At 45.1% G+C, this 20,295-nt stretch overlaps 1 protein-coding gene across 1 annotated transcript in view; it reads left to right on the top strand.

The window, feature by feature from the left end:
- Positions 1-20,295, top strand: part of SYNE2 (spectrin repeat containing nuclear envelope protein 2) — a 222,887-nt gene that overhangs the window by 3,388 nt on the left and 199,204 nt on the right. The window contains exons 4-15 of the mRNA XM_056851222.1: positions 1,638-1,730; positions 2,764-2,960; positions 4,823-5,004; positions 7,002-7,102; positions 8,458-8,559; positions 9,321-9,458; positions 10,779-10,943; positions 13,356-13,468; positions 14,055-14,211; positions 18,752-18,862; positions 19,391-19,543; positions 20,130-20,294. Of these exons, the coding sequence (XP_056707200.1) occupies positions 1,638-1,730; positions 2,764-2,960; positions 4,823-5,004; positions 7,002-7,102; positions 8,458-8,559; positions 9,321-9,458; positions 10,779-10,943; positions 13,356-13,468; positions 14,055-14,211; positions 18,752-18,862; positions 19,391-19,543; positions 20,130-20,294 (1,677 nt within the window). The remainder of the gene's footprint in view (positions 1-1,637; positions 1,731-2,763; positions 2,961-4,822; positions 5,005-7,001; positions 7,103-8,457; positions 8,560-9,320; positions 9,459-10,778; positions 10,944-13,355; positions 13,469-14,054; positions 14,212-18,751; positions 18,863-19,390; positions 19,544-20,129; position 20,295) is intronic.

Genomic DNA, 20,295 nt, shown 5'->3' with positions numbered 1-20,295 from the left:
TAAAATTATGCATGGTAGGGAGAGAGGGGACAGGGAGAAGCTTTTCTCCCTCTCTCATAATACCAGAACTCGGGGTCATCTGCTGAAGCTGGAGGGCGAGAAATTCAGAACAGATAAAAAGGAAGTATTTCTTCACACAACGCACAGTTAAATTGTGGAACTCCCCGCCCCAGGATGCGATGATGGCTGTCAACTTGGAAGGCTTTAAGAAGAGAGTGGACATGTTCATGGAGGAGAGAGCTATCAAAATGAATACTAGTCGTGATGCATACCTATTTTCTCCAGGATCAGAGGAGCATGCCTATTATATTGGGTGCTGTGAAGCACAGGCAGGATAATGCTGCTGCAGTCACCTGGTTTGTGAGCTTCCTCGAGGCCCTTGGTTGGCCACTGTGTGAACAGACTGCTGGACTTGATGGGCCTTGGTCTGATCCAGCAGGGCTTTTCTTATGTTCTTATGATTCAGATCAGGACTGTGGTGTGAGGGCAGGGTCTTAACTCCCTCCGCTCTGGTTTCCTGATGCCAATCTCCACCCCCATGAGCTGCTATTTGCTTGGCAAAAGAAAGCACACAATTGCCTGTATGATATCTGTATGTTTCCTCTATGGGACAAATATCAGCCAAGTAGAGGGGACAATTTTAATTGGGAAAACTGCATGGGTCTGAAGGCCCCATCTGAATTCACCCCCCCCCCCCAAGCTGCTATTCGTTTTTGTTTTAAGTGGTGGATCCACTCACAGATATCCCAGAGTTATGCCATCACTTGCTGTGGATACAAAAAGGAGCATTAAAGTAGTTGCCAACTCCAGGTTGGGAAAGTACTGGCGATTTGGGGGTGGAGTCTGAGGAGGGCTGAGTTGGGGGAGAGGAGAGAGTTTAGTGGGGACGTGATGCCGTTGAGTCCACCCTCCAAAGCAGCCTTCTTCTCCAGGGGAACTGATGTCTGGAGACCAGTTGTAATTCCAGGAGGAAGCTAGGCCTCACCTGGAGGTTTGGCAACCCCATCTATGGAGCAGAGACCTTCCCCCTCCCCTGCTTGGTGTCCTGTACATGTGTTTAATGCCGCTGTTCATAACACTGGGAAACGAAGGAGGATAGCAACATCCTAAGGACACAAAATAGGGTTTGGAAAATATGCCGTTGCTTCTGGAAATAACAGATTGGTGACACTCAAAACAAAGGAAATCTAACGAACTGCACACGTTCTTGCTTAGATGTGTGTGTGTGTTAAGTGCCGTACAGTCGCTTCCGACTCATGGCGACCCTATGAATGAAAGTCCTCCAAATGTCCTATCTGTGACAGCCTTGCTCAGATCTTGCAAATCGAAGGGTGTGGCTTCCTTTATTGAGTCAATCCATCTCTTGTTGGGCCTTCCTCTTTTCCTGCTTAGATATACTGGAATTAAAAAATGGTTACCTGCATTTTGAGTTATAAGTATCAACAAATTGTGACTGGCTCGAGTTGGATTATTGGTGTTAAGTTTTTGTACTAAAATGGGATTGTTTGAAGTAGGCCTAATGTTCTTTCACCGACGGGGACACATGTGGAGGCTTTCTGACCTCTGAGAAGGACCTCCTTAAAACAGGGATGGACTTCTTCTGTCTTTTTCATCAGTAAAAATCTTTCTTTGTCTAGATCAAGCTCATCAACATTCACGTTGCTGATATCATAGAAGGGAATCCATCAATCGTGCTGGGCCTCATTTGGACAATCATACTGCATTTCCATGTGAGTGTTTACATGCTTCTTGTGGGGAAAAGTGTAAAGGCTTGGATCTGCTGGGCCTCAAATTATGAAGGGCCTAAAGGTAAAGGTAGTCCCCTGTGCAAGCACTGGGTCATTAGTGACCGATGGGGTGACGTCACATCATGACGTTTACTAGGCAGACTCTGTTTACGGGGTCGTTTGCCATTGCCTTCCCCAGTCTTCTACACTTTACCCCTACCAAGCTGGATACTCATTTTACCCATGTTAGCGTTGACTGCAGTACTGCAGCTTACACTCTGCACCATGGGGCTCTCTTTGAAGGGCAAATAAGAAAAAAGTAGTAAAATTACCACATTACCTTTTGAGGGGTAACGCTATGGGGCCTCTTAAGTTTCGGCCTCAGCGTGTGTAACGTTTTACGCTTTTCTGAGACCCCTTACATGTAACATCTTTAAAGGCTCCTCTCTGTAGCGTTCTGAGGTGACGGGTGTTATGCTGCCTCCTTGCCTTCCTTAGCGTTTTCTGCTTATTTTCACTGCCATCAAAGGCTCTTGCCGTAGAATTTTTAGTTGGACCTAAAGAACAGGACAGCTTAGCTGTATGTGGTAGACTGACAGAGTGGTCAGAGTGTTGGGGTGGCCCTGAGGTAAAAGATTGTGCCCTCCCTCTCATCATCTGCGTAAGGTCATAGAATCAGCATTGTTGACAGATGGCCATCTAGCCTCTTCTGCCAACTTGGCTATCAGTCAAAATGGATACTAGTCGTGATACATACCTATTATCTCCAGGATCAGAGGAGCAGGCCTATTATATTAGGTGCTGTGGAACACAGGCAGGATGGTGCTGCTGCAGTCGTCTTGTTTGTGGGCTTCCTAGAGGCACCTGGTTGGCCACTGTGTGAAAAGCCTGCTGGACTTGATGGACCTCGGTCTGATCCAGCATGGCTTTTCTTAGTTTCACCTCAAATCTATGTGTTTGAAACGTATTCCTCTGTATCCTTAGCAAAGACTTCAGAGTCAAGGTTTTCACTTTGTCTACATTATTTTTTTGCTAGATTGAGCAACTAGCTCAGACCCTCGCTTGTGATTACAACCGTCCCTCTCCGGACAATGTGAATGCTGTCGGATCGTCACCCGCGGCAAGCCCACCGGCGAAAAGAAGCGCCAAAGCCAAAGAGAGGTGGAAGATATCAGCGAAGAAGGCTCTGCTGCTGTGGGCCAAGGAGCGGTGTGCCACGTACGTGTCTACGCGGTGCTCAAACGGTGTACCTCTCATGGTTTTCTGTAGTGGGCACATTGTAGGAGACGGTGTGTCACCGGTCGTCAAGTCACAGCTGATTTATGGCAACCCCATAGGGTTCCCCCCTCTTTTTTAAAATTTTATTTTTCAGGTGTTTACAAAATAATAACTATAGACACAACTAGAACAAACAAACAAATCGAAACGAGACCAAGGGAGAAGTAAAAAACAAAAACATACTATATTATATATACATACTATTCCTACATACAAATTGTACATGAATATTTTCTATAACACATTTCCTAATTACACTTTTTACCTCATTATTTTCCTTATCCTGCCTTGTATTCATTCCCTCTATAACTTAAACAAAGAACAAAAAACAGCAAAGAACAACAAAAAAGGAAAAAGAACAAAAAGAACAAATAAACAAACAAATATAACTGTGTGCATAAAGAGAAAAAGAAAAGAAAAGAAAAAGAAATTATTCCCCTTCCTTACCAATGTGTCTCCCCCTCCTTCACCCCATGTGACTTCTGTGATATACTTTTTGGTTCTCTTCGTCTATCCTTGTTTACACATGTTGTCTTTTACTCAATATGCTCCCCTTGCTGCTATTTTGAAGTCTATCTTTGTCTTTCTCTGTATATATACAAATGCCAATTTCCATTTATTTTCAAAATCTTTATTACTTTTGCCTTGTATCCCATTGGTCAATTTGGCCATCTGTATATAACCAATACATTTCTCTCTCCAATCTGTCTTAGATAAATCTTTATCTCCCTTCTAGGATTTAGCTGTTGTTAATCTCGCTGCTGCATAACTATACTGACAAATGTCTTTGTCCTCTCGTTTTATTTCTGTTTTGAATAGTCCCAGTAAATACATTTGACACCTCTGAACCTCTCTTGCCTTGAAAACCCTATGGGCACCAGAAATGTGTTCCCTTAGGGTTTTCAAGGCAAGAAAGGTTCAGAGGTGGTTTGCCATTGCCTGCCTCTGTGCCATGACCATGGATTTTCTTGGTGGTCTTCGATCCAAGTTCTAACCAGAGACAACCCTGCTTAGCTTCCAAGATCTGATGAGATGGAGCTAGCCTGGGCAATCCAGGTCAGGGCATAAACGGATATACATTAAGTCAAGGTCCTTCTGCATGTGAAAAGTTAACACATTTCTTCATGTGATGCTTTGTTAACCTATTGAACTCACTGCTGGAAAAGGGCATTTGCAACACCAAGAAGAAGAACGTGTCCGAGTGTCGCAACTGACTCATGGCAACCCAAAACAAAGAGTGTTCAAGGCAAGAGATGAGTAGAGGTGGTTTGAGAGCCAGTGTGGTGTAGTGGTTAGGAGCGGTGGACTCTAATCTGGAGAACCGGGTTGGTTTCTCCACTCCTCCACATGAAGCCAGCTGGGTGACCTTGGGTCAGTCACAGTTCTCTCCAAACTCTCTCAGCCCCACCTCCCTCACAAGGTGTCTGTTGTGGGGAGAGGAAGGGAATCAGCACTTCGCTGTGACTCATAAGAGCGTTTGCAAGCAGGGCTGCAATATCTAGGGGACAAATGTCTCACAGAAGTCTTTTGAAATACGTATTTTCCTATAGCTGAGGTAATTTCCCTCTCTAAATTACTCCTAAATTAGGTCATTGTGTTTCGGAGCACCCGCTTTCTTGCAGTGCGATCTGGGTATTGTAGTGTGAGACCTGGCAGAGAGGCGGCCGTTGCTTTTTGATAACATTATGTCAGGGCAGAAAGGTGGATCTTGATATAGATTAGAAGGAAGAAATCCATATTTGCATGGTTGATATAAGTGTGTAAATCACTTTGTATGTGTTTTTTGGGTTTTTTGTGCACAGGCATGGGTCAATCAGTGTTGCTGACTTCAAATCCAGTTGGCGGAACGGATTGGCTTTCTTGGCTGTCATTCATGCCATGAGGCCAGACGTGGTTGACATGGAGAAAGCGAAAAGTAGATCCAACAAAGAGAATCTGAAAGACGCCTTCCAGATTGCAGAGAAGGAACTGAATATCCCCAGGCTGCTTGAACCTGAAGGTACATCTTCCTATTGGGAAACTGGTGTGAAGCAGCCTCGGTCATAGCAATCTCTGTTCATAAAACTGTGTGGAAATACTTGATGATGAATTTTGTGATGGCTTTGTGAGAGTTTGGGTCTCATTTTTGTTGTTAGTGTATTAGATTGCATTGGAGCTGTGGACTCTAACCTGGAGAACCGGGTTTGATTCCCCACTCCTCCCCATGAGCGGCTGAGGCTAATCTGGTGAACTGGATTTATTTCCCCACTCCTCCACACGCAGCCAGCTGGGTGACCTTGGGCTAGTCACAGCTCTCTTAGAACTCTCTCAGCCCCATCTACACAGGGTGTCTGTTGGGGGCGGGAAGGGAAGGTGGTTGTAAGCTGGTTTGATTCTTCCTTAAGAAGAAGAAGGGTTGGTTTTTATATGCCGACTTTCTCTACCACTTAAGGAAGAATCAAACCGGCTAACAATCACATTCCCCCTCCCCACAAAAGACACCCTGTGAGGTAGGTGCGGCTGAGAGAGTGTGACTAGCCCAAAACTAACCAGCTGGCTTCATGTGTAGGAGTGGGGAAACAAATCCAGTCCACCAGATTGGCATCTGCCACTCATGTGGAGGAGTGGGGAATCAAACCTGGTTCTCCAGATCGGAGTCCACCGCTCCAAACCACTGCTTTTAACCACTACACCACGCTGCTAGAGAATGTCGGCGAACAATAAAAAACAACTCTTCTTCTCCTCCTCCTCTACAAACATCCAGTATTGTGCTGCTGGAGGTAGAAGTGGGTGTCATCTACATATTGGACCCTGTAAGGGATTGGTTAGATGAGAACTGGTTGAAGTTAAATGCTTCAAAAATGGAGTTCATGTGGGTGGGTGGGTCCGAAGCTCCCCATTGGTTGCCCTTACCTGCCCTAGATGGAGTCCAGCTCTCTTCAGTAGATTTCGTTAGGAGCTTAGGGTTGTGGCTCGATTCTTCCCTTAACCCTGAACAAATGTGTGCCCAGGGTCCAGCTTTTAGCACCTACTTGGAGCCTGCCAGCCGGCTCCCCAATCTGTCCCGCTCTGACTTTGCCATCGTGATCCATGCGACAGTCACCTCCAGATTAGACTACTGTAACGCGCTCTATGTAGGGCTGCCTTTGAAGACGCTTCAGAAGCTTCAGGTGGTACAGACTGCGGCTGTTAGATTGCTGACTGGGTCTCCCTGGTCTGCATGTATAATATCAATACTTCGGCATCCGCACAGGCTTCCAGTCAGCTTCCCGTGCCAATTCAAAGTGCTGGTTTTGGCCTATAAAGCCCTAAACTGTGTGGGACTGTCTTAATAGCATGGCCTCCTCTCCTAGAATGTCCCCCCCTCGCCTCCTTAGATCATCATTGCAGGGCCTTCTACAGGTTCTTAGCCTGCAAACTGCCTGCCCATCAATCACCAGGGCAAAGGCCTTTTCAGTGGTTGCCCCTTCTCTCTGGGATCAGCTCCCTGGGGAAGTTCATGCCCTGCGGGATCTTCCAGCATTCCATAGGGCATGTAAGGCTTCTTTATTTCAGGCAGCCCTTTGGTTAGTGTTATGAACCAGGGAGCTGCCCAGTTGTTTTAGTTCTTCAGACTGGTTAATCAATTAATCAGTCAATTAATTAATTAATTGAAATCGCCAATTAAAAATCACAAAGATTAAAATCACAAATATTATGTTCTGCCACCAACAAATTGTTATCAGCAGAATGTCCTTTGGGGGGGGTGTACCAGGAGAGGCACAGGAGAGTAGTTGATGTTTTAACTGGTTTTATTGTTCTATACTTATCGCATTTGTTTGTATTTGTATTATATCTATACTTATTGTATTTTTAAATGTTGTAAGCCGCCCTTAGTCCCCTGTGGGGAGAATGTGCAGGGTACAAATTAAATAAATAAACAGTACCATCCCATGAATACTTTTGCTGGGACCTGAACTGGATTCTGAGTAGACCTGCTTAGAATCATCGTCTTAATGGCTTCTGGCATTTCCACAGATGTCGATGTCGTCAGTCCAGACGAAAAATCGATCATGACATACGTGGCTCAGTTTCTCCAGTATTTCAAAAGTTTACCTGCGGCTGAAGAGGAAATGCAGGTATGGGCTTTCTTTTAGCCTCAGACCACTTCTCAGAAACGCACAGTTCGCATCAGAATCCTTGTAACTCACTAGTCATCCCTTTCGGAGAGACTGGATGTCTCGCTCATCAGCTAGGACAGCACTGATACTATTTTGCCTGCCTCTGCTCTTCTCTGCTGCATGGGGAAAACCCGATGCACAGGAAGCAGAGCTGACTCCTAATTCTTCTATACAATTATCAAATTGATCTGCAGTTGCAAGACATGACAAATTGTGAGGGTGGGCTACAGATACATATGCACCCCCAAAAAACTTTCCCATCTAATTTTTATTATTTTTCTAAAATTATAACTTATCTTATTTGACTATACAACCAGTATAATATTCCTTAACCAAACAGAACATTAACATATTATTGTGTGCACGTCTTCAAAATTATATCTAGGTAAATAAAGTGAACTTCCCCACCGACTTCCTCTATCCCAAACATTAAATTTGTATATCCTTTGTATTAGTACCCCCGCGGCTGTGATTCTTCATGGTTCCTTCAGTAAATGCTTCAAGGCGGGGGCGTAGCAAATACAAAAGGTTGCTTTAAAGGGTCTCTTAAGAACTGCGAATTAGGTATGCGCCCACGTTTGGAATGATGGTACAGCGTGAAGAAATAAAAAAAATATGCGGGGCACTTCAGTCTGGAATGCGCTGCTAATTGTGTGTGCGTGTGAAGTGCCGTCAAGTCGCAGCTGACTTATGGGGACCCCTTTTGGGGGTTTTCATGGCAAGAGACTAGCAGAGGTGGTTTGCCAGCGCCTTCCTCTGCACAGCAACCCTGGTATTCCTTGGTGGTCTTCCAACCAAATACTAACCAGGGCTGACCCTGCTTAGCTTCTGAGATCTGATGAGATCAGGCTAGCCTGGGCCATCCAGGTCAGGGCGCGCTGCTAATTACCAAGCATAAATGGCCTCTGTGTTGTTCCTGTTCTAAACTGATCCCCCTAATTGCTAGTTGAATGAAAAATATATAGCCATGCCCTCTGTTTATTCCCAGAACCCTCTTCCCCTCAGTTTATTGCAGCATTGAAGTTGGAGGGTGTTTTAGCTTAGGAAGAAGGTACAGGAAAGACTGAACATCCCTAGCTTCTGGGCCAATATCCTGATCTCCCCTACCCACACTTCATTTAACAGAAATAAGAAAAATGAAATTTGGGGAATCAATCGTGTATCTCTTGGAGTAATGTGAATTGTTAAACCTGGATGTGGAAACAATTTGGACAACTTTGGGTGTTTGCTCGATAAGGTGCCATCTCTGACATTTTCAGGAGAGATGGGGGTGGGGGAGAAGAAAAAAAGCAACTTTCTGTTCTGTTTCCCAGGGGAAAGTTCAAGAGACCTTGAGCTGGCTGAACGCACAAGAGAAGAAGTTAATGAAGTTGCTTACAGAGACAGAGGATGCACCCTTTTACAGGAAGTTCCAAGTAAGTCACTTCATAAATGTTACTTCTGGATAATCTCCATAATTGCAAGAGATACAAAACAAAATAGAAAGAAAACTTGCATTGTTCTGTACAACAGAAAAAGGTTATTCTTTTGTGCACTTCCCTGCCTTCTAAATAATCTGATGTTGGAAGAGCGGTAGCCCCTGTATCTGGATTGCTGCATGCTTACTCAGGGTTGGTTGTCCTGAGAGCCAGTGTGGGATAGTGGTCAGACTAGGATCTGGGAAACATTGGTTCGAATCCCTATTCTATCATAGAAGCTTGCTGGGTATGGCTGCCAGTTTCGGGTTGGGAAATACCTCGAGATTTTTGGGGCGGAGCCTGAGAAGGGCGAGGTTTGGGGAGGGGGGACTTCAATACCATAGAGTCCAACTGCCAAAGCGGCCATTTTCTCCAGGTGAACTGATTTCTATCAGCTGGAGATCAGTCGTAATAGCGGGAGATCTCCAGCTAGTACCAGGAGGTTGGCAACCCTATTGCTGGGTGACCTTGGGCCAGGCACACTCCCTCAGGTTAACTTACCTCACAGGGTTGTTGTGAGGATAAGACGAGGAGAGGAGGAGGATGTAAGCCGCTTTTGGTCTCCACTGGGGAGAAAGGCGGAATATAAATAAAGTCAATCGGTTAATAAATGTGAGTATTTCACCTTGCAAGTGTTTGATAATGAACCTGGCTGTGTGAATGCATCTGTTTCACCCCTCTCCCCTTTGTTAAAAATAATATTTTTTAAATAATCCCAGGAGATGCTGTCGTTTACGGAAGCATTTAACGAAGAGAAGAAAGCTTTCGTGCCTGTTCTGGCGTCGAAAAGAAAAGAGGCAGAGCTGAGTGAAGATTCCCTCAGGACGCGAGAAGCGTGGGACAGTCTCACCTCTCAGGTCATTTTGGGTGCTTTCAGGCTGCCGCCTTTTTTTGTTGCTGGCGTGAAAGTCCTGTACTGTCCCTCTCCTTTTTTTCCCCCTTGCTGAGGCTTGAAGCAGCCCAGGAAAGGAGAGGAGAGCGTTTCTGATTAGGGAAACGGCAAAGTCGAGAAGAGGTAGCTCTGTGTTTCCTGGTGCCAGGACCCTGATCCAGATTGGGTCCTCCCATCATGCCTTTTGATGGTCAAGTGACATATACGGAGTTCTGATCACAGAACTCCATTGCCGTGTGTAGTTCGGACTCAGAGAGGATTAAGTTCAGTAAAGGCGGAACGGCGTGAGAGGAGGCTCGATGGTAAATTTGGGTTTGCCTCTGTGTAATGTGCAAAGCGACCCTGAAATGCAGTAGTACTATATATTTATAAGTACCAAACTTGGGGAAATAAAACACAGTCATGTTCAGTGTTAACAGGACCCCGCCTTTTATGTTACGGAGGAGGAAAGTAGCATGAAGCTTCTTTGCAAGCGGATCTGTAAAACTGAGCACATTTATTTATTTATTTATTATTTTTCAAATGGCTAAAACAAATCATACATATTTGATTCTTACATTATACTGGAACTAACTCTATAATTTCAAGTTGATTGTACCTTCTATGAATTATTATATTTTAATATCTTATAATAGATTTCTTGCTTAAATTCATACATTCTGTTATTTTTATTAACTAACAGCTGTGTAGTCAAGGAATAGCTACTTTGGTTCTCGTAGGTTATCCGGGCTGTGTAACCGTGGTCTTGGTATTTTCTTTCCTGACATTTTGCCAGCAGCTGTGGCCGGCATCTTCAGAGGAGTAACACTGAAGGACAGTGTCTCTCAGTGTCAAGTGTGTAGGAAGAGTAATATATAGTCAGAAAGGGGTTGGGTTTGAGCTGAATCATTGTCCTGCAAAAAGTAACAAAGGTAATGTGCTAACCATTGTCCTGTAAATATCAAGATAATGTGCTAATGAGGGTGTGGTATGTTAATATGGAACCATTGTATCCTGAAGTGATCTGTTAATGTGTGAAATCCAAAGCTAATCTGCATGGCTATTGTTGACTGTAGTCTTTGTTAGTCTGGAGGTTTTCAAGACAGGAAGCCAAGCCTTATTCATTCTTAAACTCTCTTCTTTTCTGTTAAAGTTGTGCTGATGTTTATGAATTTCAATGGCTTCTCTGTGCAATCTGACAAAATAGTTGGTAGAATTGCCCAGTCTTTCAGTGTCTTGGAATAAGACCCTGTGTCCAGTTGTGTCAGAATGTTCATTTCTGTGTGGCTGTATTTCCTTGGTCTAGATGAATGAATGGAAGGCACAGCTGGATCAGTCGTTGCCCCCACCTCTGGACACCCTTGAGTCCTGGCTCCAAGGGATAGAACAGCAGCTGGCAGAAGACCAGCCGGATTCTCAGGACCACTGCAAAGCAATGGGTGCCTTGGAAGACAAAATGAGATCCATCCAGGTAGGTTCAAGAATTTTTTTCTTAAAGAGATGTATTTTTATCACTTTTAGTTACTTGATTTGCCTTGACCGGAATGGCCCAGGCTACCCCAATCTCATCACATCTCTGGAGCTAAGCAGGGTTAGCTGTGGTTACTACTTATCATAGGATCATAGAGTTGGAAGGGGTCATACAGGCAATCTAGTCCAACCCCCCTCTCAATGCAGGATCAGCCTAGAGCATCCCTGACAAGTGTTTGTCCAGCCTCTGCTTAAAGACTACCAGTGAGGGGGAGCTCACCACCTCCCTAGGTAGCTGATACCACTGTTGAACAACTCTTACTGTAAAAAAAGTTCCTGTTATCCAGCTGGTACCTTTCCGTTCACAATTTAAACCCATTCTTGCGAGTCCTGTCCTCTGCTGCCAAGAGGGAAAGCTCCCTGCCCTCCTCCAAGTGACAGCCCTTCATATACTTAAAGAGAGCAATCATCCCCCCCCTCAGCTGCCTCTTCTCCAGACTAAACATTCCCAACTCCCTCAGCCTTTCCTCGTAGGCCCTGGTCTCCAGGCCCCTGATCATCCTCGTCACTCTCCTCTGCACCTGCTCGATTCTGTCCACATTTGTGGATAGGAGGCCAGTAAACACACACATACACACGCAGAGATTGCAGGACCATCTCTCCTGGTACGCTCCCCCCCCCCCCAGAGATCATTACGCTCTGGTAACAACAATGTACTGGTGGTCCCCGGCCCAAAGTGTGTCCAGCTGTCCTCAACCAAGGCCAGGGCTTTTTCGGCCCTGGCCTGGTGGAACTCCCTTTCTGGTGAGACCAGGGCTCTGCCGGATCTTAAAGAATTCTGCAGGGCCTGTAAAGCGGAGATATTCCACCAGGCCTATAGTTGAGGGCAGCAAAGGTTGTCATCAGAGCTGGCCTCCCTACCCCCTTCATGCTGTTAACAACTAAAATTTTGAGCCCTGACTGCTTTTCCAGGCCCACAGAGGCCCTGTGCTCTAATGTTGAGTGCCACGTGTTTAATCATAAACTGATTTCGAACTGACTGCCAGATACTTCCAACAAAAAGAAAGCAATATTTATCTTCCACTGTTGTCCTTCTGGAGGCTTTAAGCCCATCCAGGAATGTGTAGGATGAAACCTTATTGCATGTACATTCTCAGCTGAACCTGCTGCAAATGGTAAAGACTCACTGAATAAGGAAAGCCAAAGCAAATCGATTAAGACTTCAGTCCACGGCCAGACACTTCACATACAGTATTCTGAAGCTTGTTTTTGCATGTTTCCCACTCTCTGCCTGTCACCATCCAATCAAGAACTGAAGAGCTGCGTCTTTCAGCGCTGCTTCCTGCATGAGTGTTTCATGCTTCTAAACCTGTGCAAGGAATTAGGGTCTTCTTTGTAGCGAGACCCATCTGTTAATCCTTCAGTTTTTGGTTTAAATTTTTTTTAAGGTTCATATATATTATGGTTTTATTGTATGGGATGTGGTTTGATGATGTCACCTGGTCTGAGCCTGACCTAGGCTGGAGATAGAGGGCAGGATATAAATCAGTCTATGGTGAGACCACACTTGGAACACTGTGTACAGCTCTGGTCACTACACCTAAAATAGGATATTGCAGATCTTGAGAAGGTGCAGAAAAGAGCAACCAAAATGATCAGGGAACTAAAGCAACTGCCCTGTGAGGAGTGGTTAAAACGCTTAGGGCAGCTTCGCTTGGAAAGAAGGTGGTTAAGGGGAGACATGATAGAGGTCTATAAAATTATGCATGGTATGGAGAGAGTGGGCAGGGAGAGGTTTTTCTCCCTTTCTCATAATACTAGATTGTGGGGTCATCTGCTGAAGCTGGAGGGTGAGAGATTCAAAACAGATAAAAGGAAGTATGTCTTCACATAATGCATAGTTAAATTGTGGAACTCCCTGCCCCAGGATGTGCCAACTTGGAAGGCTTTAAGAGGGGAGTGGACATGTTCATGGAGGATAGGGCTACTAGTCAAAATGAATACTAGTCATGATGCATACCTATTCTCTCCAGGATCAGAGGAGCAGGCTTATTATCTTACGTGCTGTGGAACACAGGCGGAACGGTGCTGCTGCAGTCGTCTTGTTTGGGGGCTTCCTAGAGGCACCTGGTTGGCCACTGTGTGAGCAGACTTCTGGACTTGATGGACCTTGGTCTGATCCAGCAGGGCCTTTCTTATGTAATCAATCAATCAATTGTGCATTTTACATTGGATGCTAAGCAGGTCCAGAAGTAGGACAGGTGCCCCGATGTGCATGGTGAGCGGCTGTGATCCTCTCCCCTCGCTGTGTGTAAGCGCTGCACAGTAACAGCCACATCCCAGTCGGTCCTAGCTCAGTAATGTGTGCCTAACCACAGAGACCACATGTGACCCGTGACGCTTTTTCTTTCAGAGCTCGATGGGATGTTTTGAAGAACGCTCGGAGACCCTGCGCTCCTTCCAAAACAGGGACGAGATGGGCATGCTGTCGGTCCCGCCTCAGAAGCTGGAGGAAATGAGGAAGAGGTTGTTACAACTGTCAGATTCCTCTTTTGATCCTGCCTCGATGTCTGTGTTCAGCAGAAGATAAATGATAGCTTTTACTAGATTTAGCTGCACAGTGACAGGCATGCCTTTTAGCTGATGGACATCCCTGCTGCCAGTGATGATTCCAGAGGCCGCTTCCTTGGCTTGGGCTGAGAATTCTTATTGTGCCAGCTGGCACAGAAACACGTCTGCAAATTATATACCTCTGAGTAACAGACACTGGGGATCTGTGATGGGAGGGCCTGGCAGGATTCCAGAAAAGATCTGCCTGGCTGCTATTGGCGACAGGACAAGGTGGATCTTTGGTCTAGTTCAGCAGGACTCTCCTTTTGCGTTAAGGAGCACATCTGTGTGGAAGCAGCCTTGGACTACCATAACGCGCCCCCCCCCCAATGGCACGCTCCTATTTAGGTTTTTCCCTCCCCAGCCTTGCAGATATATATTTTAAAAAATCTTTTGTCGGACTATAAAGTTGTAAATTTCTCCATACGTTTCAGGATGTATTACACAGTACAGATTGGATGCAACTGTTTTGCCTTACACTATGCTGGTGCTTTCTTTTCAGGTTCAGCAACATTCAGCTTACAGACTTCAATGTCCTTGTGGAATATTACCATTTGTTCTGTGCAGCTATACTAGAGGATTTGACGTCAAAGCTGAACATTTGGCACATCAAATATGGGACCAAGGAGAGAGTGGAGGCCCTACTGTCGGACTGGAATGTAAGCTTTTCCGGGCTAGTTAGCTGTGTACTATGGATAAGAGATTAAACTGCAAACCAAGAAATCCCCAGTTTGAATGCTGGTGTTTCTGTAGCCTGTAGTAAATGCAATCTTCATCTGTTTCTGCAGTAGCAACAAAGAATCTTGTGGAAGGTTAATACGTTTATTTATTTGGTTCATTTATACCCTGCCTTTCTCCTTAATTGGGAACCAAAGCTGTTTCCATCATTCTCCTCTCCTCTGTTTTATCCTCACAGCAACCCTGTGAGGTAGGTTAGGCTGAGAGTGTGCGAATGGCCCACGGTCACCCAGCAACCTTCCATGACAGAGTTGGGGTTCGAACCTGAGTCTCTAAAATCCTAATCTGGCACTAAATGGCTAGATGGCCATCTGACAGCAACACTGATTCTTTGAATTTATGCAGATCATGAGAGGGATAGCAGGAAGGGATGAGTTAGTTCTTGACTCTCATGGTCTTTTTTTACATGCCCAGAGTAATGTCAATTGCCATTTTGGGGTCAGGAAAGAATTTTCCCCTAGGCCAAATTGAAGAAGAAGAAGAGTTGGTTTTTATATGCCAACTTTCTCTACCTTTTAAGGAGAATCAAACTGTCTTACAATCACCTTCCCTTCCTCACAGCAGGCACCTTGTGAGGTAGGTGGGGCTGAGAGAGTTCAGAGAGAACTGTGACTAGCCCAAGGTCACCCAGCAGGCTTCATGTGTAGGAGTGGGAAACCAACCCAGTTCACCAGATTAGAGTCCAACGCTCATGTGGAGGAGTGGGGAATCAAACCCGGTTCTCCAAATTAGAGTCCACTGCTCTTAACCACTACACCACACTGGCTCTCGTGGTCAGAGATCTTGGAGGGTTTGCCTTCTCTCTGGGCATAGAGCAGGGGTCACTGGGGGAGTTAGAGGGGGAAGGTAGTTGTGAATTTCCTGTGTGGTGTAGTGGTTAAGAGTGGTGGACTCTAATCTGGTGAACCGGGTTTGTTTCCCCACTGCCACAGATGCCAGGGATTGAACCTGGGACCTTCTGTGTGCAAATGCAGTGTTCTGCCATTGAGCCATGGCTGCACCCAACCATGCAGGGTTGTTGTGAACATGTATGTGAAGCAATTTTAGCCATCCTAAGAGTTATATCTCATGCCTTGGTGTGAGCGATGCTTGTAACTTGTTCTTGCTGAATTAAGCAAGAATTAAAATGCTTCATGTAGGTGACCAGGAGATGTCAGTATAAAGCTACGAACAGTTAATAGAGAGATTATTTAAAACTTTCACTTTTTCCCCTGGACCGAAAGATTTGCCAGATCCTGCTAGGTCTTGCTGATACTCTGATGCCCCAAAACAGATATTGAGGGACAAATGGTTTACACAGTCCCTGTCTGGCAGAAGCCTCTGCCAAAATTTTGAATGATTGTTATCTCATTCGAGGAAAAACTGTTCAAAGTAGAGTTGCCAGCTTTGGGTAGGGAAAATTCCTGGAGATTTTGTGGGTGGAGCCTGGGGAGGGCAGGGTTTGGAGAGGGGAGGGACCTCAGCAAGGTGTAATGCCATAGAGTCCACCCTCCCAAGCTGCCGTTTTCTCCAGGGGAACTGATGTCTGCAGCCTGGAGATCAGACATAATATTGGGAGATCTCCAGCTACTACCTAGAGTTGGCAACCCCTGCTCAGAGGCTACTGGAATCATATGCTGTATAGGCTGTGTAGGGTTGCCAGGCTCCAGGTGGGACCTGGGGATCCCCTGGAATTACTGCTCATCTCCCCCTTGAGGAGGGGCTGTGGCTCAGTGGTAGAGCATCTGCTTTGCATGCAGAAGCTCCCAGGTTCAATCCCCGGCATCTCCAGTTAAAGGGACTAGGCAAGTAGATGATGTGAAGGACCTCTGCCTGAGACACTGGAGAGCTGCTGCCAGTCTGAGTAGAAAATACTGACTTCGATGGACCAAGGTATAAGATAGCTTCATGTGTTCATGTGTGTCGAGGCTACAGAAACTAGTTCCCCTGGAGAAAATGGAGGCTGGACTTTAGGGCATTTTATCCCACTGAGGTCCCTGTCCTCCCCAGGCTATACCCCCAAATCTCCAGGGGTTTCCCAACCTGAATCTGGCACCCTATCCCCTCATTACCTGCTGGTGGCCAAGGGGGACCAGGCAACCCAAAAACTCTCGGTCTTCGTCTTCCTGCACTTAATGATATGACCCACAGTTCAGAAAGAATGGGGTTTCTCCATTTTGTTTCCTCTCCAGCAAATCAGTTCTCTCTCTCTCCCCCCCACCCCAACTTCCTCCTTCCAAATCTCTTCAGACGGTTGTTTTTCAAACTGTGTTCTCTGGGATTCTGCGGTCCCTTGAAAGTATATCAGGGATGAAAAAGCCAGAAAGCCAGCCTGGACCATGCTACTAATCTTCTCTTGTTGTGTGAAGCACCAGGGAGGAATTGGTGTCTCTTAGGCCTAATTTAAATCAGATGCCTGCTGGTTAGTGTTGCCAACTCCAGGTGGGGAGATTCCTGGAAATTTAGGGGGTGGAGCCTGGGGAGGTCAGAGTTTGTGGAAGGTATAGACCTCTGCAGGGTGTAAACACAAGAACACATGAAGCTGCCTTATACTGAATCAGACCCTCGGTCCATCAAAGTCAGTATTGTCCACTCAAACCAGCAGCGGCTCTCCAGGGTCTCAGGCAGAGGACTTTCACATCACCTACTTGCCTGGTCCCTTTAACTGGAGATGCCAGGGATCGAACCTGGGACCTTCTGCATGCCAAACAGAGGCTCAACAAACTGAGCCACGGCCCCCTCCCCTAATGCTATAAAGTCCACCCTCCAGAGCAGCCATTTTCTCCAAGGGAACTGATCTCTGTAGATCAGTTGTAATTCCGGATCTCCAGGCCCCACCAGGAGATCAGCAACCCTACTGCTGAGGCAAAAGAGCTGATATAACTTCTATTTAATTCAAAGAGGGATATCAAAGAAATATTCGTTTCTATTAAACACTGAGAGTTCATGTCTCCCAGCTTGTGACACTTACATTTATGAAAATAACAATAAACAAGCTTCAGATTTCTTCTTCCTTTGTTCCATAAGACATAGTATATGGAACATCAATTAAGTATATAAACAAGTGTGATATAACAATGCAGGCCTATTGTGTTCAAGCAGACCAGAGAGCCAGCGTGGTGTAGTGGTTAAGAGTGGTGGTTTGGAGCGGTGGAGTCTGATCTGGTGAACCGGGTTTGATTTCCCACTCCACCACATGAGTGGGGGACGCTAATCCGGTGAACCAGGTTGGTTTCCCCACTCCGCCACATGAAGCCAGCTGGGTGACCTAGTCACAGCTCTCTTAGCCCCACCTACCTTACAGGGTGTCTGTTGTGGGGAGGGGAAGGGAAGGTGATTGTAAGCAGGTTGGAGTCTCCCTTAACTGGTAGAGAAAGTTGGCATAGAAAAACCAACTCCTCTTCTTCTTCTTCTTCTTCTTCTTCTTCTTCTTCTTCTTCTTCTTCTTCTTCTTCTTCTTCTTCTTCTTCTTCTTCTTCTTCTTCTTCTTCATCTTTTCTGACTTCTTTCAAGCCAGTCCCTTAAAGACGGGTCATCATGCAGCTCTGCTCTGCGTTGGTGTGTCACCTGTTCTTTCTTTTCAGGAGTTTCTTGTAGCCTTAGAATATTAACATGTAGTTTTATAGAAAAATTGGAGTCCATCTGAGGTAATGTACCTGCAGCTTCAGGCCGTCCGATCACTCTGGGAAGAGTACGCATTGCCCCCCCCCCCTTATATAGTATACCCCAACTCTTTAGTGGACTCAGGTTACAGTCGCCTGTGAGACTTTGCGGTCACAGGAAGTCCCATTGTAACTTTATTTATTTATTTATTTTTCAAATTTATAACTGGACTGCTGTTGCATTGGTAGCAGCTTCTGCAGGTCATCATGTGAAGGCAATCCCACGGGTGAATTTTTTTACCTCAGTAGGGGTCATGGTTAAATCAGGATGAAGAGCACATACTTCTTTGGCACAGGAAGGTTCTGAAGCCAAAAAGACCTGGCCTGTATCCTGCCCGACATGAATGTACATGATATTTACTTATTTTTACATTTTATTTTCCAAAATTTATACCGCACATTGCTGCCCTCCTAAAGGCCACACTAGAAGATCTCCCAGAATCCTTTGCAATTTGCATGGCTTTTGTGACAGGCATTTACGGGCTTCATCTGTCAGTTGTAGTCCGAGAAGGACCAAAATGTGCTTGAGGGAGATCCAAATGTGTGGATTCTGCTCTAATAAAACATACAATAATTAACTAAATATTGACAAACTGCGCTCCATGTTTGCTTCAGGAAGATGGGCTAATCCTGTCCAATGGTAAATCCTGTCCAGATTACAAGAAAGATTTGGGTCCCATGACAGACAGAGACGAAGGGTGAGGATGCCAGATAATTAGGAAAATCTTTTGATTTGCGTACAATTTTTCTTTTTGCAGGTTAAAAAACATACACATTAAAATCCTGAATTCTTTACAATTTATCTTTTAATTTTGGCCAGGGCTTTATTGAAGAAAAAAGATTCCTCGCTCAGCTAGAATCGGCATATCGCACATGTGAAGAGAAGAAGAACAAAATCATAAACACTGCTAATTTTGGTAAGATTGCCTTAGCATAAAAGGGTTTTAATTCATAGCACAGAAATGCTGTGTTAATTGGCTTTTTCTGCTAATGGATTTTTACAGAAAGCAATTTCACTGCTGCTTATTAACTGATTAGTTATTTTTGTCGTCATATGGATGTTGGAATTGAGTTTTAAATAAATATATCGTTGTAACTACATTTTATTATTATTTATGGTATTCGTTTTAGCTACCTCAGGAACCAGTAGATGAAATGTATATGGCAGAGGTGTCTCAAAAAATAATAAGTAATCCATAATTTTATAATCTTGCATTGTTAAAAGCCTGGTTCACACATGAACATTTATTTCATTTTATGCGAGTCACACAGCTCACTTCGTCAAATGTTGGGTAATTCTCTTTCCACCTCAGTTCCTCTTCTGTAAAAAGGGTAAAGCAGCAGCACAGTTTAATCAGGATTGGAAAGAACATTTCACTTCTCTGGATGAACATTAATGACTACATTTTTATTTAACATTCTAGGCGCTGTTCCTCAGGATACACTCAAGCTATTCAAGATGGTAGAATCAAAGATTTCCACATGTCAGGAGTACATTTCTAATGTGAACGCAACTTTACAAAAGATTTTGTCATCCTGGGCCATCTATACGGAGAACATCCACTTGCTAAAAGCTTGGCTGGAAGAGACGCGGAAAGCCCACCCTAAGAAGGTACGTTAGCTTTGCTTTTTGGTTGTTAGTCTCCCCTTCGGCTGAGGGGAGACATGATAGAGGTCTATAAAATTGCATGGTTTGGAGAGAGTGGACAGGGAGAAGTTTTTCTCCCTCTCCCATAATACTAGAACACGGGGTCACCTGCTAAAGCTGGAGGGTGAGAGATTCAAAACAGATAAAAGGAAGTATTTTTTCACACAACGCATTGTTAAATTGTGGAACTCCCTACCCCAGGATGTGGTGATGGCTGCCAGCTTGGAGGGCTTTAAGAGGGGAGTGGACATATTCATGGAGGAGAGGGGTATTCATGGCTGTTAGTTAGAATGTATATTAGTCATGCTGCATACCTATTCTCTCTAGTATCAGAGGAGCATGCCTATTATTTTGGGTGCGGTGGAGCACAGTCAGGATAATGCTGCTGCACTCATCTTGTTAGTGGCTTCCTAGGGGCACCTGGTTGGCCACTGTGAACAGATTGCTGGACTTGATGGGCCTTGGTCTGATCCAGCAGGGCCTTTCTTATGTTCTTATGTCAAAGGGAAGCCTTGCGAGCCATTGTGTCTATTGTAATTTGGCCTTCTAGATTCCCACGGAGACCCTGGCAGCCTGGAATTCGCGGCACGGATCTTTAAACGAAGCTGGAAACTTTTTGATTGAAGCCAGTAATGAGGAAGTGGGGTCAGCTCTTTCTGGGGAACTCAAAAAATTGAATGGAAAATGGGCTAAGCTTATGAAGAAGACACAGTTTG

This window comes from Euleptes europaea, chromosome 6 (assembly GCF_029931775.1).
Source record: "Euleptes europaea isolate rEulEur1 chromosome 6, rEulEur1.hap1, whole genome shotgun sequence".
In the NCBI taxonomy this organism is placed as follows: domain Eukaryota; kingdom Metazoa; phylum Chordata; class Lepidosauria; order Squamata; family Sphaerodactylidae; genus Euleptes; species Euleptes europaea.
This window is presented reverse-complemented; position numbering and strand designations above follow the sequence as displayed.